Raw genomic sequence first — 20226 nt, 5'->3', positions numbered from 1 at the left:
GCAGCAGCTGGGCACAAACACTATCCCGCCGCCGCCCTCACCTCACTAGCACTAGGCGCGCGGGCCGGGCAAGTAGCTCAGGCTCTTCCTTCCAACTTTGCCGCCGGCCGCCCAGACGGGACCACTCCCTCTCCTGGCTGCGTACGCACGGCTCTTCTGACTCCGCCCCCCTATGTGAACTTAGCCGCAGCCCGCAGGACTGTAGGACAGGTATTGTAACCAGTGCGGCACTGCAGTACAGTGGCGGCGGCTTAAAGGGGAAATGAAAATCCTCCACTGTTTTAAACGTAAGCCGCCAGTTTCAGGTTGCTAGGGGGCGCCACATCTGGTTATACATTTCCCCTTCAGGGAAATGTGGATTTTGATGCAGATTTGCCCCGATCTCATCCTTTGCGAAATCCACACTGAATATCAGCAAAAACCCTGCTGCAGATATCTAAATCAACAAGGCAGGAATAGAAAAGATATGCAAAGTGTAGATAAGATTTGTCAAATCTCATTCACTCGGCTGGTGCTGTTTAGGCTACTTTCACACTAGAGGCACGGACCTCCGGCAGGCTGTTCCGTCGGGTGAACAGCCTGTCGGATCCGTCCTGCCGCTAGTGAACGTGTGCCCCTGGACTGCCGCTCCGTCCCCATTGACTATAATGGGGGCGGAGTTCCGGCGAGGCACGGCACTGCGCGGCGAGAGGCTGCCGGAATAAATGTCGGACATGTCGCTGCCATGCCTCGCCGGAACTCCGCCCCCGCCCCCATTATAGTCAATGGGGACGGAGCGACAGTCCGGGGGCACACGGTCACTAGCGGCAGGACGGGTCCGACAGGCTGTTCACCCGACGGAACAGCCTGCCGGAGGGCCGTGCCGCTAGTGTGAAAGTAGCCTTAGGCCTCATGCACACGAACGTTGTTTGTTTCGGAAATTGCAGCCCGGATGTGGACCCGTTCACTTCAATGGGGCCACAAAAGATGCGGACAGCACTCCGTGTGCACCCGTTGCTCCGTTCCCTGCAAAAAAAATACAACATGTCCTATTCTTGTCCGTTTTGCAGACAAGAATAGGCGTTTCTATTATGGGCAGCCTGTTCCGTTCCGCAAATTTCAGAACGCACGCGGGCAGCATCTGTGCTTTGCAGATCCGCAATTTGCAGAACGCAAAACACGGCGCGGTCGTGTGCATGAGCCCTTATGCTGTGGTCTTTCTGCTGGAAAATCCATACAGAAAAACTGCGTATAATTCGCAATGTGGGCAGGTAGCCTTAGCCGTACGTCCACACGGTCCTGAAATACTTCGGATTGGCTGTTGCCGATTTGCCACGGTGGATTTGCGTGCAACGTTTTTCAACACAACAAAGTGGGTGAGATTGAAACGCAGGGCGGATTTTAAATCCAGAACATGTCGATTGATACTGTGGATTTCATAATTTGCATTGTGTGGCAAAAATCTGTGACAGATCTTTATGTAACTAGTGCAATTTTTGTCGAATGTGTTGCAGATATTGCTGCGGAGTCGTGGCAGGTTGTTCCACCCCAAATAACGTCCCGCATTGGCGTACCCTAACACAGTGCTGCATCAGACTGTGGAGCACTGGCGCTCCGGTTGTACAGGATATGTAAACCTGACATCACGCTACCAGTTCTGAGGTTTTATGTAACTTTTTGTTATAAATATAACTAGTATTATTATTTTTCTTTTTACTTTCTCCAATGATGCTGACAATAAAATGAATTTATTTAAAATAAAAAAAGGCGAATTTATTGGATGTGTTAGAAATGAGAGAGCTGATATACAGTCTCACAGTGAAATGAAAAAATACCCAAATCACCTTCATATCTCTGGGTTGAAAACCTTTGTTCTTCACGACATGGAACATGTACAGCAACAAAGGCCCCTATTGCATTACACCTTCAATTATTCATTGACTCACGTAACAGGAGTCAATGAGGGTACATGAGATGCTGGAAACAGCACAACATACTGTGTGCTATACGCATGAAACGTTGAGGATGCTGAGAATGACCCTCCAAATTAGGACATTTATTTCAATTTTCTACCAACTACACGTGGTGTGACTGGAGACCACCCAACCAGCATACAGATATCTATCTACTATGTTTGCTGCTGCTACAAAGAACTTTGTGAAACAAGTGGGTGATGGTGGGCGTCTGATACCCGTGCCCAACCTTAGTGAAGCAGACAAATACCAGCCTCTGAGCCTCGTGATAAAGAAGAAGCGCTGCTTGCTTTCCCGCAAGTACAAATTCATCTCAACCCCTTTTACACTCAAGGATATTCTTAATGGAGATAAGGAAATTTCTGCAGGTAATTCCCAGTGGTGATGAATGTGAACATTTATGCTGCTATGTTACTTAGTACTGTCTTGTTGATTTTATAGTTGCCCTGTCTTTGTGACCTTGCGTTGCTTAGTTGTTTCTCTGGTGTTCCAGTGGGTCAGTACCCTGTCCCTGGTGTTCCAATTGGTCGGTATGCTGTCTCTGGTGCCCCAGTGGATCAGAATCAAGTCCCTCGGGTTCCAATGGGTCAGTTTACTGTCCCTTGGTGTTCTAGTGGTGTCTTAGGTGAGTCACTCTCCTGTCCCTGGTGTTCTAGTGGGTCAATATCCTGTCCCTGGTGTTCTGGTGGATCACTATCCTGTCCCCGGTGTTCCAGTGGGTGAATATTCTTTCTCTGGTTTTGGTGAGTCAATATACTTCCAATAGTGTCCTGGTAAGTGGTAAGTGAGCATTCAGTCCATGGTGTTCCAGTGAGTCAGTATCCTGTCCCGGGTGTTCCGGTGGGTTAGTATCCTGTCCCGGGTGTTCCAGTGGGTCAGTATCCTGTCCCAGGTATTCCAGTGGGTCAGTATCCTGTCCCGGGTATTCCAGTGGGTCAGTATCCTGTCCCGGGTGTTCCAGTGGGTCAGTATCCTGTCCCGGGTGTTCCAGTGGGTCAGTATCCTGTCCCGGGTGTTCCAGTGGGTCAGTATCCTGTCCCGGGTGTTGCAGTGGGTCAGTATCCTTTCCCAGGTGTTACAGTGGGTTAGTATCCTGTCCCGGGTGTTCCAGTGGGTCAGTATCGTGTCCCGGGTGTTCCAGTGGGTCAGTATCCTGTCCCGGGTGTTCCAGTGGGTCAGTATCCTGTCCCGGGTGTTCCAGTGGGTCAGTATCCTGTCCCGGGTGTTCCAGTGGGTCAGTATTCTGTCCTTGGTTTCAGTATCTGTCTGATCCTTGGTGGAGTCAGTATCCTGTTCCTGGAATTTCGGTGGGTCATTATACTGTCCCAGGTGTTCCAGTGGTTCAGTATCCTGTCCCTAGTGTTCCAATAAGTCAGTATCCTGCCCTTGGTGTTCCAGTGGATCAGTATCCAGTGGGTCATGACATCCGCCAAACTGGATCTTGATTAGTGGGACCAGAGCATGGCAACAGGCGACCACAGGAGCCAGAACTCTCCTCCAGGGAGCAGGTAGGTATGTGCAGTGACCCTCTGAGGAGCTGGTGTAGAGGAAAGGAGTGTTAGTGCCCCGATGAAGTGTTGTGTCACAGTGCACTCCCTCAGGCCGTTGCTCCATGTGGATCGGTGCAGTGAAAATATAGTACTGAAGAATGAGGCTAGAGTTAAACGTAACAAAGTTGTTTTTTTTATAAAGTGCAATGTAATATTTGAAATACATACAGTTGCAGCAATTCTTAGTTCAATTCTGTGGCACCAATAATGATATGGAGGCAGCTTGGTTGGTGGTAATTCAGCACTTAGGTGATACTGGCCTAGAGGTTGTTTGGTTATGGGTGGCTTGGCTGTAGTCCCTCACCTTACTAATGTCTGTAGATGCAGATGTAGCAGTTTAGGCTTCTGTCTGGAATCTCAAGGCTTCACTTTGGGAAATTTGGGGTATTTCTCCCTAAAGAATCTGTGACAGAAGCAGGAGCTCTGCAACTGCTTCCTCTCCACACTGGGCAAACCCCCCTCCTGGCAGAGAGCAGGACCAGCCCATTCCTACCAAGAGGGGAGGAACGGGGTGTTTAACCCTATTCCTGCAAACCTTTGCCATGCCTTCCTTGCTGGTAATAACGGCCAGGAACAACCAGTAAAATACAATGCATAACAATATAGCAATTTCCCCCACACTGCCCCCCATAGTAATTTCCCCCACACTGCCCCCATACAGTATTTTCCCCACACTGCCCCCCACAGTAATTTCCCCCACACTGCCCCCCATATAGTAATTTTCCCCACACTGCCCCCCATATAGTAATTTTCCCCACACAGTAATTTTCTCCACACTTCCCCCATATAGTAATTTGCCCCACAGTAATTTCCCCAACACTGCCCCCATACAGTAGTTTCCCCCACAGTAATTTCCCCCATATAGTAATTTCCCCCATACAGTAGTTTCCCCCACACTGCCCCCAATACAGTAGTGTCCCCCACATAGTAATTTCCCCCACACTGCCCCCATATAGAAATTTGCCCCACAAAGTAATTTTCCCTACACTGCCTCAATGCAGTAGTTTCCCCCACACAGTAATTTCCCTCACACTGCAGTAGTGTCCCCCACAGTAATTTCCCCCACACTGCCCCCATATAGTAGTGTCCCCCCCACAGTAATTTCCCCCATATAGTAGTGTCCCCCCCACAGTAATTTCCCCCACACTGCCCCCATATAGTAATTTTCCCCACAAAGTAATTTTCCCTACACTGCTCCAATACAGTAGTTTCCCCCAGACTGCCCCCACACAGTAATTTCCCTTACACTGCCCCCATACAGTATTTTCCTCCATACTGCCCCCACACAGTAATTTCCCTTACACTGCCCCCATACAGTATTTTCCTCCATACTGCCCCCACACAGTAATTTCCCTTACACTGCCCCCCACACAGTAGTGTCCCCCACACTTCCCCCGACACAGTAGTTTCCCCCACACTGCCCCATATAGTAATTTGCCCCACACATAGTAATCTCTCCCATAATTATTGCCCCCACATAGTAATCCCTCCCATAATAATTTGCCCCCACACAGTATCCCACTATAATATTTTTCCCCCACATGTCCTCCTGTGTCCCCACCCGTGTCCCCCAAACTTGGCACATAAAATAAATAAATACTCACCTATGTCCAGGTGTTTGCTCGCAGAGGAAGGCGCACACACCTCACTGTGCTGCTGCATCCCGGCAAAGGCGCGCGCAATGACGTCTTTACGCACGCCTGCGCCGGGATTTCACTACCGAATAGGCCTCATAGGTGATCGGCGGCGGGGCAGGGAATTATGCGCTCCTGTGCACCGCCGCAGTATGTGGGCGTCAGCGCTCCAGCAATGAGCGCTTCCGTCTGTATTGATGGAAGCGCTCATTGCTTCTGGCACCCCCCTGAGGGCCGGCACCCAGGGTAGACCGCACCCCCCGCGCCCCCCTAGGCACGCCACTGCTGCAGACTGCTAGCAAGTAGGAATAATCGTGTAATGGCAAAACATAGAGTCATAAGGCTAGATGCTGAATTGTTATGACATGAGGAATGCAAGCAGTTACTAAAATAGGCAAGTCAGGAGATGTGACAGATGTGTCCTCCTTAAAGGGGTTAGCAAATGATTAATGTAAAAAATGAAAATCTGATATCATACAAAACAAGACAATATCTTCCTAATAAGCCTAGACCCAGCCCTGTACCTCACATGGATCCAGAGATCTCCCCATTCATTGCTTCAATTGCTCTGCTAGATTTATTTCAAGCTGTCAGTTTAGGAGGAATGCACTCTCTCAGGGGTCATGTCCTTTCTGCTGCAGCTGGTGGCAGGTGAAGGATGGAACTGAGCATGTGCTTCCATCTCAGTGAGAAGGACAGAGATATTAGAAAGTGAGCAACCAGCAGGTGGCGCTATACAGATAGATTTCATTGAATAACTCAGTAGCTATAATACATTTTTAATTACATGCAATTACAAAAATATTCAGATCCAGGTGCTGGTTTGAAAAACCATGATTTAAATACACCATACTATTCACCACTAATAGAGGAAATGTTTTTGAATCACACTGTTATAATGCTGTCATTATTCTACAGGTGTCAGTTCTTATCAGCTGCTGAACTATGAAGATAAATCTGATGTGTCTTTCAATCGGAGACATGGGAATCAGATCATGAATGACGTTGGCATCAATGTCTATGGCTCTGATTCGGTTGCAGTTAAAGCTTCCTTTGGCGTTGTAACCAAACACGAAGTAGAAGTCCCGACACTGCTTAAGGAGCTGATTTCCAGGTAGAGTATTATGTCCCGGCAATGGTGGCTCTGTGGTCATCAGCGCTGGGGTACTGGATTCAGATCCAACCAAGGCCAACATCTGCATGTTTTGTATGTTCTTTCCATCATTTTGTGGGGTTTCTCCCAAACCTCAAAAAATTACTGGAAGGTTTGGAATTTAATTTGTATTATAAATGGTAAGTAGGGGACCTGTTACATTTGGAGCCCAGGAGCTTCTTAAAGGGGGTTGTCTCATCATGGACAATGGGGGCATATCGCTAGGATATGCCCCTATTGTCTTATAGGTGCGGGTCCCACTGCACCTGCAGCACGCCAGACCTGCAGGGTATAGCGAAGTGAGATCACGGTTATGGGCAATTGAGGGTTGCTCACTGTATTTGGAGAACCCTGGGCAGGCATGCAGCAGTGAAAGAGAGGTAGACACAGTTCCTCTGGGGCACCCTCGGTATGTGGGGACCAGGCCTGATGTTGTGTGAGGTGCCCTGGATGTTACAGGTATTTTAAGTGCCTGGGGCAAGGTCCCTTTTGGATTCGTGACGCCAGTGCCGGTAACGGTGGCACACCGATTTTATAGGAGGAATAACTGAGTACTCAGTGGATAAACCAAACGTTTCTTTACTTGGTGAACACAGTCCAACTTTGTACATACAGTTATAGTTGATAGTGATGATAATGCAGTCCCTTGAACAATACTTCACAAGCAGGTAGACTTTAGATGGTGGCAGGTAGTAATCATGCAAGATACTTGGAGGACACAACGGTTAATGCTTTGCAGTGCAATGCTGCTCTATCCCCTTCAGCTATTCTAGCTGGCTGGATCCCAAGGCCCGATGCCTAAATACTGGCTTTAATCCTTGGTAAATAAATTCTCTCTCCAGTATTGACCCTTGCTCTTTACTTTATAGATCCTCTGCCCATCAGGTTACTTATCTGACTTGTATTATCCTTGCTTGGTTGGGAAGCTGCAGGTTTCTCCCAGGAGGTCCATTCCTACTACTGGGGTAATCTTCTGAGCTAACTGAGGCTCACTTGATCCGCAGGTAGGCTAGGATCCCTCTACTAGCCCGCTGGTAACAACTAGAAGCCTGGGCTGTCTAGCTGCATGTCAGGAGGAGGCCCTCAGCATATCACTGGCTGGTGCCTTCTAACTTGTCTCTGCAGACTCCTGACTCTGAACTCCCTCTCCCTGTCTGGGCCTGGACCTTTATACTAGGGGCTCCCTATCTCCCTCTAGTGTATGGGATGTCTAACTACACCCAACTAGGCCTGCTATCGCATCATACAGGGGAACATTGCATGTAAAAACACATTAGAAAATACATTGAATGCACACTTAAATATAACATTACTGTCCCTTGTGAGTAGGAGTAACGCACACACCAATTGACCCTTGTGTAGTGTCCACCTTTGCCCAGTGGGACACTACACACCTATATCGAGAATGGAGCCCCGCAAGGTGGTGGCTGGAGAACTCCGGTCCAGCCATCACCAAGCCGACTCCCCATAGAAGTGAATGGGAGCGAACCGCGCATGACCGGCCCTGCTCCCATTCATTTCTATGGGGCTGACGGAAATAGCAGAGCCGGCCCCATAGAAAATGAATGGAGGGCAGCTGCGCATGCGCAGTGCACCCTCCTTCACTTGCGGGGCTCCGTTCTCGATATAGGTGCGGGTCCCAGCGGTGGGACCCGCACCTATAAGACGATGGGGACATATCCTAGCGATATGCCCCCATTGTCTGTGATGAGACAACCCCTTTAAGTAGATGAATCCAAGTACAGCGTTTTACAGCTCATAGAGAAGAATGGAGCATGCTTAACTACCAGTCTATTTATACGGGGAGACATAGTACCCCAGTTCTGGTGATTAGTGGGGTGCCCATCAGTCGTAGCCCCACCTATTAGACTCTTATACCCTATCCTGTGGATATGTTTAAAACTTGCCACACCTTTTAAGGGGTTCTCCAAAACCGGTAACCCATTTTCATATGTGGAGGCAGGTTGTAGAGGTCACTGGCACTCCGGATACAGGCCTGAGCACCCTTCTCCACTTCCAGTCTCCTGCACGTGTCACCGCTGAGGCCACTGATTGGACGGCAGCAGGGACTTGCATGTAGACACTTCCGTTCCTCCAGCAGGGATCGGAAGTGCAGGAAGAGGGAGCTGGTGCTGGAACCAGAGTGCAAGTGACAGGGAGTCCTTTTTTTAAACCCTAGCACCCGGTCTTCAAATATGAAAAGGGCTTCTTAGTCTAGGAGAACCCCTTTAGGTTCCTCCGTAACATCACATCTCCAAAATTATCTCCAGTTATGACCTGAAGGCTATCCTTTATCTCAGCCTTGATTGTCGTGTGACAATCGTATAACGGACTTTTGTCACTTACAAGTTGCTAAAGGGAATTTGCACTGCATTCTTAGGTATCTTGTTAGTACATCCGCAGCCGCAGTTGTTCTTCGGCTATATTCACATCACAATTATGACCGCCAGCGTGTTCCCCTGTACACCATGCACTTTCACATGTCATGTGCCATGTTAAAAAAGTGTATTTCTTTTGCGCTTTGGCAAACTGTATAGCAAAGCACAGCAGGTCCCACTTCCCTAGAACGAAAAGTACAGTGTTTAGCATCCATCGGGTCAGTGGACGGCCCATCCAGAGATCCGTTTTCAGATTCTGTTTCAGGCTATACATCTCTGTTAGTTCGCTATATGAATAGCACGGGTGCGCCTAAGATACTGGCTATTTATCATTCATTGGCTTTATGCCACAAAACTGGCCATAAAAAGTCGCAAATTTTGGCACAAAAATGTGGGACTTTTGCTAATTTTCTGCCACTCAAACCACATTCCAGAAAGGTTGGGGGCTTAGTGGAAGGGAGCATGGCCTGGCGAATTCACTATAACTTATGCCAGAAACTGAGCTCAAGTCTACATCAGTTCCTAACTTTTGTAGATTTGACGTTCTGTTACTATCACGACCGGCGTGCCGATCACATACGTGACGCAAAGGGAGGGAAAAGGAAGGCCCTGTCCAAGGGAGAGGGAAAGGTGGTGACCCCTAACTCACCTTGAGGCTGGCACCTGACTGCCCTGACGTCCCTAGACGGGTTCCTCACCCGTACGCCGATCACGTGCCTAAACCCTTGCTTTCCCTAAGATGAGCCCTACGTAGTGAACAGGGCGGTGGGATCACTAGTCCGCACCACTAACACTAAAGGGAAACACCAGGGAGAGGAAAGACAATACTGACAAAACATATAGTCCCAGGTGGGCGACAACAAACAACCAACAGGGATCCGGAGGGTAATGATCTGGTACGACAACCAGGGATAACAGAAACTCAGCTCCAGTGGGTCAGTATAGAAGTCCAGGCAGGAAGCTCTATATCTGGCAACCAGAGAAGTGGGAGAGAGAATATAAGGAGGTTGGGACAAGAAACAGCTGAGGAGAAGAAACTACGGATCCCTGAGTGAGACAGAAAGGATTGCAAGGCAAACACAGAAAGCTACCATTAAGTAACGCACTATCTTTAGACATAGAGCGCGCAGCCACCCGCTGCGACTTCCTGACCCCGGGTATAACGGAAGGAATAATACAGTAATGGCACAATATACACTTATATGAGAAAAGATGTTTCAGAATTGGTACAGTATTACATGGTGAAATGCAAAAAGTTAACAAAACAGACAGGAGAGGCGACATCTCACTGCCCTTGGGGAATAGTGGCGTTGGTGTACTAGTGACATCTGCTGGTGAAATAATTGAACTACAGATAAATCTTGTATGTCAGCACAGTAAATACTGCAAGAGTGTAATATACAGTGTAGTTATATATGTAACCATTACTTTACTCTGTTAATAGCCTGTATGTAACTGAAATATATGATTTTAAGGCTGATTATCTATAATATATAATTATATATATAATGTGTGTGTGTTTGCACGGCGTGTGCATTGACAGTAAACACAGTCTAATTTTACTGCCCAATCTGACATAGTGCTGATAATTAGGCTGTGTAAGAGACTACTAATGAGCTCTTGATGGTTAACAATTGCCCCTGCTGTGCTTCTGGTGCCACTCCGTCCCCTTAGGGCCTCTTTCACACTACCGTTTTTTTTTCCCGTTTTTCGGGCCGTTTTTTTGCATTCCATATACGGAACCATTCATTTCAATGGGTCCGCAAAAAAAACGGAATGTACTACGTATGCATTCCGTTTCCGTGTTTCCGTATCTCCGTTCAAAGATAGAACATGTCCTATATTTGGCCGCAAATCACGTTCCGTGGCTCCATTAAAGTCAATGGATCCACAAAAAAAACTGAATGCATACGGAAATGCATCCGTATGTCTTCCGTATCCGTTCCATTTTTTGCGTAACCATCTATTGAAAATGTTATGCCCAGCCTAATTTGTTCTATGTAATTACTGTATACTGTATATGCCATACGCAAAAACGGAACGGAAACACAACGGAAACAAAAAACGGAACAAAACACTGAAATAGCTATACGGTAGTTTGAAAGAGGCCTATTGCAGACCTCAGACCTCAGCGTCAGATCATAGTGCGCTCCCATGCACACTATGTCCCATCCTGAAGCTGTGCGCTGCCAGGACTTAGTGCAGCGCAGGCGCCCGGAAAAGATGACCAGGGAGCGGTGAGTAATACCCGGAAAAGAAGACCAGGGAGCGGTGAGTAATACCAGTGCTAGGACTAGGAGTGCCATGCTCACCGCTCCCTGGGCCCTGAAAATGAATCCATTTGTCCTCCTCCTGGGCTTTTTCCTGCGTTTGGGGTACTGTTGTAGACGCTTCCCCTGCTTCCATGGTAGCTACAGCTCTGGGGCTGCGCATATAATTGGAATAATATGGCTTCTTTCTTCTGAAAACAGTGCCACATCGATCTGTTCACAGGCTGAGTATTTGATATTGAAGTTTAGCTATATTCTTTTCAATGTAGCTAAGCTGCAGTACCAGGCACAACCTATTGACAGGTGTGGCACTATTTCTGAAGTCAGCCATGGTATTCTAATCCTGGACAACCCTATTAAGCAAAGAGTCATTGAAAGCAGCAGAAAGACATCCCACAGTCTAATGGTCCATTCAGACGCCTGCAAAACACGGATATCGGCCATATGCGTTCCGCATTTTGATTGTAGACTTGCTTGCAAACGGGCCAAAATTTGGTGCATTTTTGGAGCAATTCAGCGAATCTTCTTTTAGAGAAATTCACGGCACTTAGATGTCCATGGCTGTGGCTAATCGGCAAAGTGGGTGGATTAGCGGAAAAGGGGGTGGATAGCTCTACTTTCACACTTGCATTGTTGTTTTCCGGTATTGAGATCTGGCTGAGGATCTCAATACCAGAAAAAAACGTTTCCATTTAGTCCTCATGCATTCCGTTTAGGATGCATCAGGATTTCTTCCTTTCCGGCAGCATTCTGTTTCGTGACCAAAAGCAAAACCGCTGCAAGCTGCAGTTTTGTGTCCGGTCATAAAAAGAGAATAAAAACGGATCCGGTACTGAAAACAATGTAAGTCAATTGTGACGGATCTGTTTTTATAGGAGCCTAAAAAAACGGATTCGTCACCCATTGACTTTCAATGTATTTAGTGACGGATCTGTTTTTTCCGTTTTTTGATTTTACACAAACGCATCCTAACAGAATGGACGCAGCCTGATGTGCAAAATCAAAACGGATCAGTTTAATTCTAGTATTGAGATCCTCTACCGGATCTCAATGCCGGAATTAACAACGCAAGTGTGAAAGTAGCCAAGGGGTGGATAAGCGGCAAAGGCTGGGTGGCACAGAATTGTATAGCCAACCAATGGTCAGAATATTGTCTATCCAGCCTGAGCCTCTGTGATAAATTTGGCACCATCTGCTACGTTACATTATTTTTCTAGTAGGAAAAAAAAAAAGAATTTTTTCTTCGATCTCAGACAACTCTTTTCATTCTCAGAACTATTGACTTGGATCACTGTTTAGTTCGTCAGTCAAGAGAAAATGGAAAGGAAATCCTGTGTGTGGTGATGGAAACCATTCGGACAACTCGCCAGTGTTCTCTGTCTGTCCATGCTGGCATGCGGGGAGAAGCCATGAGGGTAAGTGTGTAGATCTGACGCATTCCCTCACTGTGAGGATGATGATGATCAGAAAGGATATTTCATGGACAGGACCAGGGGATATCTGGAAATTAAGGAGCTCTTAAGTGAAACAAGACAGCCATGCTGCCCATGGAAGTCTATGGAGAGGAAAACGGGGAGGAGCCGTGAGCTGCTAGAGAGAGGGAAAAGCATTTTTCTCTAATAAGATATATTACTAAGTTTCATATAGTCACCTGTACTGTTGAAACAACAGGGACCATTTAAGGGCTCATGCACACGAATGTATTTTCTTTCCGCGTCCGTACCGTTTTTTTTTGCGGACCGTATGCGGAACCATTCACTTCAATGGGTCCTCAAAAAAAAAAACTGAAGTTACTCCGTGTGCATTCTGTTTCCGTATGTCTGTATTTCCGTTCTGCCAAAAAATAGAACATGTCCTATTATTGTTCGTATAACGGACAAGGATAGGACCGTTCTATGAAGGGCCAGCTGTTGCGTTCCGCAAAATACGGAATGCGCACGGACGTCATCCGTATTTTTTGCGGACCGTTCGTGTGCATGAGCCCTAAGTCTAATCAAATCAAAAAGTTAGTGCCTGTGGAAATTGACTTCACTTTGTAAATTTACTATGTGATTCACAAATTCATTTTCTTGTGACCTCTTTTAATCTCAGTTTCGCATAATTGATGAGAAGAACCACAAAGGGCGTGACAAAGCTATCGTGTTTCCAGCGCACACAACCATAGCATTTAGTATCTTTGATCTGTACATTCACCTGGATGGTCACTTTGGTAAGTTTCATCTTCGCAGAATATCTTTGTAATTTATCCTGACACGGAGAGATCATACTTAACCGTACATGTCCTCGCTTTCCAGAACTTTGTGTGTCATCTGCTTCAAAAGGTGGTTTTGAGAAGGAGCCTAATAGATCATTTTCCTTGAATGCTATACGGAACACCTTGTACCGAACAGGCATCTTATTCACTGGTAAGAAGGGGAGTACTTTTTATTTCATTTTATTATATATGCGGCTCTTACATCTCTATGCTTTCTAGTCCTTATCCAGGAGGAAACAGCTAAATGGAAGCGGAGAGCTTTTAGTATTACCAGTATCATTAGAGTGTAAGCAGGGGGTGTCATGGCAGAAATCTGTAAGGTGAAGGGGTTGTTCAAATTACATTTTATGGGGGCAAACTGCAGGTAGGCAGTTAAATAAACCTAAACTCACCCTCCAGAGCCCCCTCAAATCCAGCACTGCTGCTCCATCCTCCCCACCAGGCTTCAGCAGTGACGTCATGTTTTGGCTGCGTATACCACATGTGACAGCTGCAGCCAGTTACCGGCATCAGCGGTCTTCTGCCATTTACCACTGAGGCCAGTGATTGGCTGCAGTGTAGCACATCCAGCAGAGACTTCGACAACACTTTTTAGGCTGGATACACACTTCTCTGTTCCAAAGTACAAACATACTAAACATCCATATATTTTTTGCATGTGTCATGGTCCGGCCATGGGTTTAACTGATCTGAACTCCGTCACAGGGGCTCAATACCGGAATGCATTCTGAATGGAAAGCATTCCATTCAGTATGCATCAGGATGTCTTCAGTTCAGTCCCTCTTACGGCGGTATTTGGCCGGAGAAAATACCGCAGAATGCGGTGCATTATACACTGCTCATTTCCTTTTCACGTAAGCTTACCTCCCCCCCAGCCCCCTCCAATCCAGCACCGCAGCTCCTTCCTCTTCTCCGGGCTGCACATATTGTTTTGGCTGCAGAAGTAACCCCCCATACACCAATGCAGCCAATCACTGGTCTCAGCAGTCTCATGCCATACACTGCTGAGGCCAGTGATTGGCTGCAGCAGTGTACAGGACATCTGTGCAGGCACAATATTATGTCACTGGCTGCATCCCGGGGAAGAAGAAGGAGCAGCAGCACTGGATCGGAGGGGGCTTAGAGAGGTAAACTTACGTGATTTTATTATAAGGCTCCTGGACAACCCTTTTAAGGAGTTTTTTATTGATATGGTAGTTTTGTAAGGTATATAACCTTTCCACCAATTCTTATTTTCCTGTGCAGGAAAAAGAACAATGGATATCATTGCTAACTCAGATTCTTACATGGATGACATATTTTCCGATTACTATGACAAGGCGGCCAGCATGACTGACATTTCTACTACATACATGCGAGAAGGAGCGCACACGCGTGTTAACCTCCTGAATAATAACATTCCCAAGGGACCATGCGCTCTGTGCGGGATGGGAAGTTCCAAAAGAGAGACGGTGTATGGCTGCTTTGAGTGCTCTTTCAATGGACAGAAGTACGCCAGGCTCCACGCCGTACCATGCTTTGACCTGTGGCACAAGAGACTGAAGTGATTGTTGCGTGTGACACATTTGTGCCTTCATGCCCTATCTCAGGTGAACCTGTGCCACAACTCTCATCACATTTATGCAACATCCAACAAGTCAACCCTGCAAGGTCTCCCGCGACTGTACTGATCAGCGGTTAATGATTCAAACAGCCAACTAACAGACTAGTGTCAAATTAATTTATCTACTAGAAGAAGACAATGTCAGTGTTGTGAAACAGGAAAATGCGATGGGAATCCCCCATTGTCATCATGCATTAGGGAGACTCAGAGTGGAACTTGCCAAGTAGCACTCAATGAGTTTGGATAGCTAGCTACAGGCCTGACCACAAAAGGTGCTCACCTTCTATATCCCAGCTCATATACTGTGTGCTGTTTTTATTCCTATAGTAAATGGCCAGGTCTACATTTTTTTTTGGTGCAATACAGTGAAATTAGAAGGTAGATGGTGGCACTGGCAGGAGATACAATGTCTGCCAGCCGGATGTTTTTCTTACAGGATCACTGAGTTTTCAGAAAACTTTCATAAAAGTTTTCAAAAGTTTTGATCGGTAGGGGTCTGAGTGTTGAGACCCCCACCGATTGCTTGAAAGAGGAGATAGAAGTGCTATCATGTTATGCTCTCTCTCCTCACTGCAGGAGACGGGAGGGAGATGGATTCAAAAGACAGTCAATAGGCATATTTCGGTTCCGTCCTCTGCAGTAAGGAGAGAGCGCTATATGCGAGAAGATTTGGACTGAGGTTTTTTGGGTCTGTGAGGAATATGGATTATTATTTCATGTCAGCCATGTTCCCACACCAGCCATTAGCTGTCAGATAGCAGAGGTAGTGAACTCCACAGGAGGGCCCTGCTTCAAAGCCCAACCATATGGCAGAGAACTTCTTGCAGGCCACCTTTGTTTACAATTTCACACCTCCATTCAGCCAGCCAGGAACCCAGCTAATGGAACAGGAAAGACCTCTCTGCAGGGGGTCTAAGCCATTCCTCAGTTCAATCAAAATTTATCAGACATATTGGAGCCGGCGGTTCATAAGGAATTATGAATCGCCTGGCCATCTCAGGCACAAACCGGATACATATTTGTGTCCCTGTGGCCACGAATGAACAGGCCCGTGGTCATAGTCTGGCGGTGGGATGCCAGGGAGGGGAGATATACATATCTCCCCACAGAAACCAAATAACGGTGCCATGCTTGGACTCTACTGGTAGCCGGAACCCAGGCGGATCCATTCGTCCCGGAACCACCTCCCTGCGACATTCTGGTCTGGAGCCATGAGCCCTAATCAGTTTTGTGGCTCATGTGCTGCCAGCCCAGCAAAGGGGGAGGGGGTGGACCCCTCCCAGAGGCCGGGAGGGGCTAGCTACAGGTTAAAAGGCTTGTGCCAGCAAGCGGGCATGTCTTTTCTCTGAAGAAGGGTCACATCGTGCCATGTGTTTAGAGGGACCTGCAACCTGCTGACATTACTGCCCTCCATGTGACTACAGCAAAGAACTCATCACAACCCACTCATCCATCTGGTAAACTGACTTTTGCTCTGTTTAATCCTGTTTGTACCACACCACCTGTATTTGTAACCTCAGACCACTGTATACATCCTTGTGTGTATAGTGTACTGTCTAGTGAGCCTTTAAGACGATTAAATATATAATTTAATCTTGTGCTGTCTTGTATCCCGATCACGAATCCCCACATCCGTGTTTCGGCCTAGTAATATGCTACCACGGGTTGGTTTCTTACCCTATATAATCCTGTTAGCGGACCGGGCTTATATCAAACAAGGAACTGGTGGCAGTTTTTCCGGGCTGAGAACACACTGTTTCGCTGGGGCAGTGAAAAGGCTCTCTCAGGTTGTTGCCTCTCTGTGCCCGTGTGGACAGGAGGAATCTGTGAAAACTGTACCAAGACTGACATTACCCGCTCCTCCAGCAGGGTGTAACGTCACGCTTTGGTAACCAGTGACCATACCATATCTCGTGATCTCTACGTAGTTGACGTTGAGTGGGCACGAGGGGTGGTATCCCTCACAGGGTCCACCAGAGGAAATTGTTCTCATATCATCAATAAGTCTTGTAGGTTTTCATTCAAAGAAATAGATCCTAGTGGCAATTTATTGTCTACCACGGCTGGTACAATTTTTTTTTTCTCCTGGACTTTTGTGGCCTACTATGGTATCAGAGCTTGGGCCCACCACCAGAGGATCCCCTGGTGGGCCTAAGCTCTGATACCATAGCTTGGGCCCACCAGAGGATTCCCTGGTGGGTCCAAGCTATGGTATCAGAGTTTTGGCCCACCAGGGGGTCCTCTGCTACCCTGATGGGCCAGTACAACCCTGTATGTGAATGCTTCTCTCTCTTCGTTCTAGCTATTGGTAGGGGTCCCAGCACACAGGCCCTGTCTGATCAAAACCTTTGCTATGTCTCTATGCATAAAAGTTTTTTGAAAACTCTGTGACCCTTTAAATGTGCAGTAATAAAAGAAAAAAAAATAAGGAACTGGATTTTTTCACATTTTTTTATTGCAAATATTCATCTAGTGTCAAAATGTAAAGGAATTGTCTCATCATGATATTCCCTGTCTAGATGCCCTGGTAGGATATATGGATGCATTACATGGATGGCCATAGCAGTTGTCTTTGTGGGAAAAACCTTTAGACTAAAATTTTAAACGCAAAAAGAAAATGTGTATACAGTAGATGGGATTAATCTTAAACATTAATGATATGTGACCTAATATAGTGTTTCTTTGGACACCAAGCACAGATCTTCAAGGGGGGAGCCATCAAGCACAGATCTCTTGGGGAAGGGGCATCAATCATAGATCTCAAAGGGAGGGGGCATTAAGCACAGATTTCCAGTGGAAGGGGCATCAAACATAGGTGACCGGCATCAAGCACAGATCTCCAGGGGAACGGGCATCGAGCACAGATCTCAGAGGGAGCAGGTATAATGCACAGAGGTCCAAGGGAGTTGGGTATCATGCACAGATGTTCAAGGAAAGGGGCATCAAGCACAGAACTCCAAGGGAGGGGGCATCAGGCACAGATCTCTAGGGGAAGGGGCATCAAGCACAGATCTCCAAAGGAAGGGGGCATTAAGTACAGATCTCCAAGGGATGGGGGTATTAGGCACAGATTTCTAAGGGAGAGGGACATCAAGCACAGATCTCAAAGGGAGGAAGCATCAAGCACTGATCTCCAGGGGAATGGGTATCAAATACAGATCTCTAGGGGAAGGGACATCAAGCACAGATGTCCAAGGGACTAAATATTCTTTTTCACACTTTTTTGTTTTGTAAATACACTGCTCAAAAAAATAAAGGGAACACAAAAATAACACATCCTAGATCTGAATTAATTAAATATTCTTCTGAAATACTTTGTTCTTTACATAGTTGAATGTGCTGACAACAAAATCACACAAAAATAAAAAAATGGAAATCAAATTTTTCAACCCATGGAGGTCTGGATTTGGAGTCACACTCAAAATTAAAGTGGAAAAACACACTACAGGCTGATCCAACTTTGATGTAATGTCCTTAAAACAAGTCAAAATGAGGCTCAGTAGTGTGTGTTGCCTCCACGTGCCTGTATGACCTCCCTACAACGCCTGTGCATGCTCCTGATGAGGTGGCGGACGGTCTCCTGAGGGATCTCCTCCCAGTCCTGGACTAAAGCATCTGCCAACTCCTGGACAGTCTGTGGTGCAAGGTGACGTTGGTGGATAGAGCGAGACATGATGTCCCAGATGTGCTCAATTGGATTCAGGTCTGGGGAATGGGTGGGCCAGTCCATCAATGCCTTCGTCTTGCAGGAACTGCTGACACACTCCAGCCACATGAGGTCTAGCATTGTCTTGCATTAGGAGGAACCCAGGGCCAACCGCACCAGCATATGGTCTCACAAGGGGTCTGAGGATCTCATCTCGGTACCTAATGGCAGTCAGGCTACCTCTTTGCGAGCACATGGAGGGCTGTGCGGCCCTCCAAAGAAATGCCACCCCACACCATTACTGACCCAATGCCAAACCGGTCATGCTGGAGGATGTTGCAGGCAGCAGAACGTTCTCCACGGCGTCTCCAGACTCTGTCACGTCTGTCACATGTGCTCAGTGTGAACCTGCTTTCATCTGTGAAGAGCACAGGGCGCCAGTGGCGAATTTGCCAATCTTGGTGTTCTCTGGCAAATGCCAAACGTCCTGCACGGTGTTGGGCTGTAAGCACAACCCCCACCTGTGGATGTCGGGCCCTCATATCACCCTCATGGAGTCTGTTTTTGACCGTTTGAGCAGACACATGCACATTTGTGGCCTGCTGGAGGTCATTTTGCAGGGCTCTGGCAGTGCTCCTCCTGTTCCTCCTTGCACAAAGGCGGAGGTAGCGGTCCTGCTGCTGGGTTGTTGCCCTCCTATGGCCTCCTCCACGTCTCCTGATGTACTGGCCTGTCTCCTGGTAGCGCCTCCATGCTCTGGACACTACGCTGACAGACACAGCAAACCTTCTTGCCACAGCTCGCATTGATGTGCCATCCTGGATAAGCTGCACTACCTGAGCCACTTGTGTGGGTTGTAGACTCCGTCTCATGCTACCACTAGAGTGAAAGCACCGCCAGCATTCAAAAGTGACCAAAACATCAGCCAGGAAGCATAGGAACTGCGAAGTGGTCTGTTGTCACCACCTGCAGAACCACTCCCTTTTTGGGGGTGTCTTGCTAATTGCCTATAATTTCCACCTGTTGTCTATGCCATTTGCACAACAGCATGTGAAATTGATTGTCACTCAGTGTTGCTTCCTAAGTGGACAGTTTGATTTCACAGAAGTGTGATTGACTTGGAGTTACATTGTGTAGTTTAAGTGTTCCCTTTATTTTTTGGAGCAGTGTATATATTCATAGATCCCTATGAGCATGCAGTGACTCAAAAATCTAACTATTCCTCTATCCCCCTAGCCATGGCCTGTAACTTCAGCATTTAGGGACCAAATTTGGAACATACATGTATTTTTTAGGATTAAAAACATTTTCTAGAGTCCGATTCTGTTTACAAATTTGCAGTCCTTGTGCAAACCATTAAGTCAATAAAGAATGAGGCCACTATCACTAAATACTTAGATTAGTGGGGTTCATATAGTTTGGATTGCAATAGGCCTCATGCAGGAAGAATAAAAGAGAAACTTGCCTTGCTACCCATAGTAACCATTCAGTGTGTATAGGGGCCTCCTGACTCCCTCCTGATGGCTTATGTCAGAAGAGATAAGGATCGGGCATGTTGCATTTCAAGTGCCCGATCCTTTGATCCGGCTTCCTCCACCTCTTCATGTGCAATGGCTGTTACCTCGTGCTCTTGTACTTACCATCTGTTTTATGTAATGGACACTTGGAATAAAGGCACTTTTTTACGGATCGGTGAGTGCGGCAACTTCTACCTTCTCGTGTGTATGGTGATTTTGCTACGGCTTCAGTGCTGATCACCACTACTATTCCCACTAAGGATCTCCAT

General features: G+C 47.0%; 1 protein-coding gene across 1 annotated transcript; it reads left to right on the top strand.

The window, feature by feature from the left end:
- Positions 1 to 2106: 2106 nt before the first annotated feature.
- PJVK (pejvakin) lies at positions 2107 to 14738 on the top strand. The gene is made up of 6 exons (XM_040441041.1): positions 2107 to 2320; positions 6055 to 6250; positions 12211 to 12352; positions 13029 to 13146; positions 13232 to 13327; positions 14437 to 14738. The coding sequence occupies exons 1-6, from the start codon at positions 2110 to 2112 to the stop codon at positions 14736 to 14738; spliced, it is 1065 nt and encodes a 354-aa protein (XP_040296975.1). The 5' UTR covers positions 2107 to 2109.
- Positions 14739 to 20226: the final 5488 nt, after the last annotated feature.

This window comes from Bufo bufo, chromosome 7 (assembly GCF_905171765.1).
Source record: "Bufo bufo chromosome 7, aBufBuf1.1, whole genome shotgun sequence".
NCBI lineage: Eukaryota > Metazoa > Chordata > Amphibia > Anura > Bufonidae > Bufo > Bufo bufo.
The sequence above is the reverse complement of the archived record's forward strand: the minus strand, read 5'-3'. Positions and strand labels throughout refer to the sequence as shown.

What these genes read in the sequence shown, in the direction of transcription:
- PJVK (XM_040441041.1), top strand. Translation starts at nt 2,110, where the DNA reads ATGTTTGCTGCTGCTACAAAGAACTTTGTGAAACAAGTGGGTGATGGT. An exon ending in AGATAAGGAAATTTCTGCAG is followed by an intron (nt 2,321 to 6,054) that starts GTAATTCCCAGT and finishes ATTATTCTACAG; the next exon opens with GTGTCAGTTCTTATCAGCTG. An exon ending in TGCGGGGAGAAGCCATGAGG is followed by an intron (nt 12,353 to 13,028) that starts GTAAGTGTGTAG and finishes TTTTAATCTCAG; the next exon opens with TTTCGCATAATTGATGAGAA.